This window comes from Penaeus chinensis, chromosome 38 (assembly GCF_019202785.1).
Source record: "Penaeus chinensis breed Huanghai No. 1 chromosome 38, ASM1920278v2, whole genome shotgun sequence".
NCBI classification, from domain to species: domain Eukaryota; kingdom Metazoa; phylum Arthropoda; class Malacostraca; order Decapoda; family Penaeidae; genus Penaeus; species Penaeus chinensis.
This window is the reverse complement of record NC_061856.1, coordinates 23,146,627-23,154,126: the sequence shown is the minus strand read 5'-3', so window position 1 is coordinate 23,154,126 and position 7,500 is coordinate 23,146,627. Positions and strand designations below refer to the sequence as shown.

Here is a 7,500-nt window from a genome sequence, read left to right as displayed (position 1 = left end):
TTCTTTATTTTTTTTGGAAAATCCAACTATGAAGAAATGGAGAACCCTGGATGGCAGTATCAGTAAAAAAAATATTATTATCATAATCCTGGCATGAATACAACATATCAGTTTAAGTTTTAGAAGTTTTTGTGAGTTACTGAAGCTGTTGAATATCCCATGCTCCAAATTGTGTGTATCGGGGGGGGGGGGGTCACTAGGTGGTTAGTATTCTCAAAGAGGTGTATATGTATGTAAACACACACATAAAGTTAACCATTAGAATCACCCTCATTTATTAGGATTAACCCACAAAATATATCATTATAATTCATTTTAATTTTTTTTAGTATTGGTATAAAATTGTTCTTTGGACATTCACAAACTCATATCTATGTGCTGTGTAATTATCAAAGTATGTATGCAAGGTTGCAACTAGCAAAAGTCCATACAAGCGTACTTAGCAAAAATGATCTATGCACGTATTTTACCTGTTGGTGCTAATGCCCTTGTTCCTCCCAAGAAATACAGGAGGTGGGCTCTAAATGTTGTTTGGTAGTTTCCTCATTCATGTACATATACCATAGGCTAGCAAACTCCAAATCACCTTCTACCCCCCCCCCCCTCTCTCTCTGCCAGGGATGGTCCCTTAAAGGTCTGTTACCATGACAGTAAATGTTTATAAAAATCAAACATGACACCCAAAACTAATATTAAAGAATACAAAAAACAGCAAGGAATATATGCATTACTACATTCACATTGAGAAATGCTTTCATCCCAGGTAAGCAAAATGTTATTTTTTAACTTCCTTCCCTCTTCTAACAATAGGTAAGATTCCCACGTACAATATCACAAGAAGCACGAGACCTCCTCAGGGGCCTGCTGCACAAGGACCCAAACACACGTCTTGGAGGTGGACCTAGAGATGTAAAAGAGGTTCAGAATCACCCCTTCTACATCACCATCAACTGGAAATTACTGGAGGAGAAGAAAGTAAGTACCTTCAAGCATATTATTATAACTGGAAAAATCACTAAACTGGTTCAAACTGCTACCCTTCCAGAAACAGTTCCACAAGACATTTACATTACATGAACCTGCAAGACACAACCAAAATCAATGAATAAAACATGAGAAGCTTCCAAAATGCGTGTCTCTGCTTTATAGTGATTTACATCCAGCCAGTAAAAGAGGGTTGAATGATTAGTTTATAAAAGACAATCGTTTGTGAAATATGATGAGTGTGAAGCCTATTTCATGGGTATTATTTTCCCCTTTCCAATGTGGACGGTACAAAACCATTAATTGTGTTTAGATATAGAAGTTCTTAGTCATATAGTAGTCAGTTACTAGTCCTATCTAGATCACATGTAAACAATTTTCCTCTTTTTTTTTTGATATTGCTATTAGTATGGGAAATTACATTGTGATTATCATAATAATGTTAGTCAGTCAGACTTTTTGTTGAAGGTTATTTTGTCGGTGGATAATTTGCTGACGTACTATTGGCCAAATGGCTGTTTTGCTGACTAACATTTGGCATGTAGTTAAGCAAATCATTTAATTGAAAAGAAAAATTGATTGATACAAACAGTTATTCAAAATTGATTTACACAAATAATCAAAATGAGAATGTAGCTTGAAGAATGTGAGCAACAGTTCATAAGAAGTCTTCATACTTGATAACAGGCCTCCTATGCTCCACTCCCACTGACAGCGACTCAACCATCGGCTCTCAGGGCAAACTCTTTCCAAAGTTTTGAGAAGAGCCGGCACAGAGATGGACGGGTGAGGTTCATTCTTTACTCGAACCCTCAGTGCCATCCTTCTGAAGAACTGGTTGTCCTTGGAATCCCTTTGTTATATATTCCACATGGAGATGTTGAATGTTGGGCATCTATGGTTTGTGCTCTGAATAACGATGATCCAAGTAGTTTCAAAATACCAAAGAAACTTAGAGAGCAGTTCATCAGTCTCATCATCCATTGTTGATACAATTCATCAGATGCCTGAGCAACCTCACAAACAAATATAAAAGCAAGAGCTTGAATTAATTTGAAGATCATTTTGGAAGCCTTATCATTGTACCAAGATTGTAAACCTAAACCATCCGTCGGAAACTTCCTTCCTCCTTTATGTGCTTTTTTTTTTTTTTTTTCATGGAAACTGAAGTAAAGTATCCGTATTTTTCTATCATAGCTAATTCATTTTATTGAATATCTTTTAAATGGGAGATAAAACAACAATACTTTTATTATGTCTGCTTTGTTAACATAATTGTATGCAGAATGCCAGCAGAAAGGTAGTGCCCTTCAACTACTTTAAAATTTCAGATTTGAAATTCAAAAAAGAAAAAAAAATCCCAAAGTATTACAGTATTCTTTAAGATATGAACAGTATGATATATGGCATGAATATCCTTGCAACACTAGAGCATTTGACTGAATATGTAGGTGTTAAAAGAAATTAGAGAGAGTTGATATAGAGGATGCCTCCAAAGAGGGGAAGATTGGCTGAATGAAACTGGCTGTATCAAGGCTTTGAAGACCCGTAGCTTGGTCTCTCTGCATAGGTATCAACATCTCCAAATGCTCTTGTTGACCGAGTTCATGGCTCCTTCTGCCAAACCAATCCGATGCATCAAGTCAAACAGCCTTCTTGAGGTTGATGGAGGCTGTGAGCAGCTCATGACTAAATTCAAAACAGCATTCAACAGTGACTTGAAGCCCTAGTAATACTGTCTGTTGTGAACTTGTCAGGAGTGAATGCAAACTGCTCCGGTCTCTGGTGCCTTAGTAGGTGGTCACGGATCTGTTCAGAAGAATGTGGGTAAAAACCTTGCCTCTAATGCCATGATTGCTGAAATCCCGTCGATCCTCTTTCCCCTTCCAGAAAGGGATAACTACACCCTTCAAAAGGTCAGAGGGAATGAAACCAGACTGCCAGATGGCAATCAAGAACATATGCAACCTCAATGCCATAGGTTTATACCCCAGCCTTTAGCAGTTCAGCAGATATATCACATATGCTTGCAGCTTTCCCACCCTTCAACTTAGAGATCACTTCCCTAATCTCAGTTAAGGTAGGAGGTTCTTTGATGATGGGTGGGCCTGGCACAGGGATTGTGACACCACTTGTGTCTAGATTAACTGCTAGAGGGTCTATTTGGTACAGCTGTTCAAAATACTCACCCCAACATGATCTGAGATGATCTTTTTATTTATATGTATGTGTGTGTGTGCAAATATACATGCACAGAGTCACAGAGAGCTTTGCATACATTGGCAGTGTAGTCTATATCTCTGGGCTGTCAGACCAAGAGGTGAGTAGATGGATTGGTCTGGCAGCAGGAGGGGGCTTCAAAAAGTTTGTGGAAAAAGTCCATAATTAAAAGTCATTTGGGAGGATTTTGATTTCAGTGTACATGAACATTCTTGTACCAACATGTTATTACGTGTTTAAACATGAACCCTTAACCCCTTCCCGACGGGTCACGCCATGAGGCGTCTAAACAAACCGCTCGATCTGTGGCGAGTGGCAGTATGCCGCCAAAGCGCGCCAAAGCGCTACGAGCTGGTGATTCAGCTTGATATACCGAATTCCCGCACTCAAAGTTCGGGCATTGCCATTGATCTGCAGAGCGTAGATTTTTTTAGTCTAGTTTAGTTTAGCTTAGTTTTCAGTTTTCTTTACCCGTCATCAAGGGGTTCACCCGTCATCAAGACAGGTAATAAGGCCTTGAAGACACGTAGCTTGGTCCTGCATAGGTACCAACATCTCCAAAAGCTCTTGCTGAACAAGTTCTTGGCTCCTGCTGCCAGACCAATCCATCTACTCACCTCTTGGTCTGACAGCCCAGAGATATAGACTACACTGCCAATGTATGCAAAGCTCTCTGTGACTCTGTGCATGTATCGACTGAGCAGGTTCCCTTAACAGGCCCCCAAAACCCTGAATCTTAGCCTTGGTTCTGGAGACCTCTAGGCCCAAGGGCTTTGCTTAATTCCTATATGTATGAAGAGCTGCCACCAGTGACTCCAGAGACTCAGATAGGATAGCAACATCATCAGTAAAGTTAAGGTCTGAGCCTTGCCTCACCCCTGAATTAACAGGGAAGAAGTTTGAGAGGCCCCCACCATACTTTACAGCATTTTCAGTACTGGTATATAGGCTTGCTATTAGGCCAATAATCTGTGTCAGAATTCCCTTAAGTCTCAGAATCTTCCATAGCGATTCTCAATGCACTGAGTAAAATGCCTTCTTGAAGTTGATGTAGACTGCAAGCAACCCACAACCAAGCTCTCAACAGCATTCCACAATTATTTGAAGCACTAGGATACGGTCTATTGTGGATTCGCCAGGAGTGAATCCAGACTGCTCTCGTTTCTGGTGCCTTAGTAGGTGGTTGCATTAAGAAGAATGTGGGTGAAAACCTTGCCTGGTATACTGAGCAGTGTAATGCTACAGTAATGCCAACAATCCCCTTTCCCCTTCCAGAGAGGGATTACCACAGCCCTCAACAGGTCAGGGGGATTGGAACCAGACTGCCAGATGGCAGTCAAGATTGCATGCAAGCCCCGTTCCATAGGTTCACCCAGAGCCTTTAGCAGTTAAGGATAAGGATAAGTCCGATATGCGAAGCTGAGCTTCGCCCGGGCTATGCCAATGAGGGGAGCCCGGCCTGTGTCGACTAATGCCGACTCGCTAACGTGTGTCAGCTGGTGCTGACTCGTCTTAGTCCTTACCCGCCGTGGTGCCCAGTCACAGCAGTAACCTCCAGGCGACAATTGCAACTTCTCGCGCCTGGGCGGGGCACTTTAGCAGTTCAACAGGGATATCACAGATGCCTGCGGCTTTCCCACTCTGCAGCTTAGAAATCGCGATCCTAACCTCAGTTAGGGTAGGAGGTTCCTTGCTCATGGGTGGGTCAGGCACAGGTATTGTGATACCACTTGTATCCAAGCTAACCGTTAGAGGTCTACTTGGTATAGCTGCTCAAAATACTCAGCCCAACGTTTACAAACCCAAACATGATCTGAGATGATCTGTCCAGCCACTGAGTGGACTATAGTCATCTGCAAGGAGGGCTTAGAGTTCAGCTTTCTCAGGGCTTGGTAGCCAGGGCAAAGGTCGTTTACCAAGAAATGGCCTTCAATCTCCTCAGCAAGATTCCTGATGTACTGTTATTTGTCCCTTCTCATCAGTGTCCGTGTTCTACTCACCAAAGTGTGACGCTGAGCTATGCGACACAGACATATATATATAATATATAATTTGTGTGTATATATGTATGTGTGTGTGTGTGTGTGTGTGTGTGTGTGTGTGTGTGCGTGTGCGTGTGCGTGTGCATGTGCATGAACAACTGCAAAATAGTGTATTTAGAATACAGAGGAAAAACAATTTTTCCTTTCATAACATCAGAAAAGATAGGGAGGTAGAGTGGGGAAGACTGTTGGCAAAATTAGTTATTGAAGGACAGGAAAGGGATGTATGCAGTCATAACTAATGTAGCTAAAAGTTTTCTGCCTATATGGCTGCTATGTGAAGTTTCCTCTGTTTTTCTTTTTTTGTTGATGCCAGCAACATAGAACATATCCATTGTTCATAAATTCTATATTGCAACAAACTTGTTATTGTATTTGCTGTGATGTAGGAACTTTTTTTTTTACCAGAATATAGTATTTTGAGACAAACTGTTCTGGTCTTAATTCATTCATGATCAAGTAAATTGTAGACAAAGTTCCAGGCATCTCACATAGGGTTGCCAATAGCTAAATGAACATAATTGTCCCTGACTCCACCCCTCAATTTTCAGTTGCTCTTCTCTGAGAAGAAAGATCAGACAAAATCATTTGGAAAGGCACAAGTTTTATTTACCTGCATGAAAGTTCAGTTGACTAATTTCTATAGAGGGAGATAATGATTCAGCAATCATGACATGATTTACAGGTAATCTGACAATAACATATGATTGCTTATTAAATAATTTACATATTTGTATTTCAGTACAAGCGACAAAACAAAACTATATCTACAAGTCACAGTGTATACATGAAGAAAACTTGTTCTGCCTGAGCTATGCATTTATATGACAATAATACATAACTTACAGTGTCCAATAGTATTTCTTGTAACTTAACATTAATATTCTTTTTGTTTAATAAAAATAATGATCATTATTTTCTCTGCATATTATAGTATCATAATTCATTATCCCTTTGCTTTCCTCTGTTCTCTGACCATAGCCATCTTCCTTTCTCTCTCCTCTGTTTTACTTCCAACATGCTCCTTGCCCATTCCCATCCTTTATCCCATGCCCCTCACCTATTCCAACTACCCTCATCTAGGATGTTTCCACAGTATCATTATTGTAACAGCAACATATGTTTTTTCATTATAAGTATGAAAAGTGAAAATATATCAATGTGCTTTTAGCATGTTACTATATTAACCCAACTGCCTCGTATGTCAAGAATAGATGCCATGCCCACTATAATACATGTTTATTTATTGTATTTACACATAGATGGCTCTACAAGTACTTAGTCACCAAGGAGTCAGTTATTAGTCCTACCAATCTCACCTGTTTACCCTTTTTCTCGACTCTTGGAAAGGGTCTTTTGCATTATCATTGTCTTAAATGTTATCAAGATTTTAATAACAATTTGTTACTCCAACATCAATAACAATAATCACATCTTTCTTTCTTTGTTGGATTTCTTGGCAATAAACCAGCAGCATGGGGCCTATTTATTCTCTCAATCTATATAAGGTCATAAAGTTTTATCTCCCTTAGAAAAGTGATTACTTTACTGATGATTCTTTCGTCATCTGATAATCTATTTAATAGTGTTAAATCTTTATTTTTTTGTCTGAAATGATTTTTACATTTTTGTCTATGGTTGTTGTATTGGTTACATATACTGTAAGGATGTGGTTCAGGGTAAGATTGGTGTTGCAAAGGGGGCATCGTGGAGGAAATCTTTGAGTGAGTCTTGAAGCGTTGACCCTAAGGCGGGCCAACATCACCTCCTCCCTTCTTTCTTTCCTGTAGGATGTGTCCCACAGTTCTATATGGGCTTCAGCACATTTACGGCAAACAAATTTACTTGTGTCCTCATCAATACATCTTAATGAGGTGTGTCCAAATTTTTGGTGTCTATTGGCTTTTGGATGTAAAGTCTTACTTGGACACATTCATATCCCCTTCATGACGGGTCACATCTCTAGATGTCATACCAAACCGCTCGAAATGTGGCATGAGGCTGTACGCTGCGGCCGCGGGTCAAAGCGCTACGACACGGTGATTCGGCTCGATGTACTGAACTCCCACGATCAAAGTCAGGGCGTTGCCATTGATCGCCAGAGCATAGAGTTTTTTTTTTAGTTTTCTTCACCCGTCACCAAGGGGATATCTGACATTGATGTACTCAGGGATTTTATTCAACGCAAAGGTAAAAAAACACAGTCTAGTTTTCGTTCGCATATTTCCATTCTTCTTGGTCATACAATTGAACG

General features: G+C 40.0%; 1 protein-coding gene across 7 annotated transcripts in view; it reads left to right on the top strand.

The window, feature by feature from the left end:
• LOC125045834 (RAC-alpha serine/threonine-protein kinase-like) overlaps positions 1-7,500 on the top strand; it is a 56,093-nt gene that overhangs the window by 24,302 nt on the left and 24,291 nt on the right. For all 7 annotated transcript variants that reach the window (XR_007116603.1, XM_047643349.1, XM_047643350.1 and 4 more), the window contains exon 11: positions 811-975. Coding sequence is in view for 6 of the 7 variants with exons in the window: in XM_047643349.1 (XP_047499305.1) it covers positions 811-975 (165 nt within the window). In the remaining variant the exon portion in view is untranslated. The remainder of the gene's footprint in view (positions 1-810; positions 976-7,500) is intronic.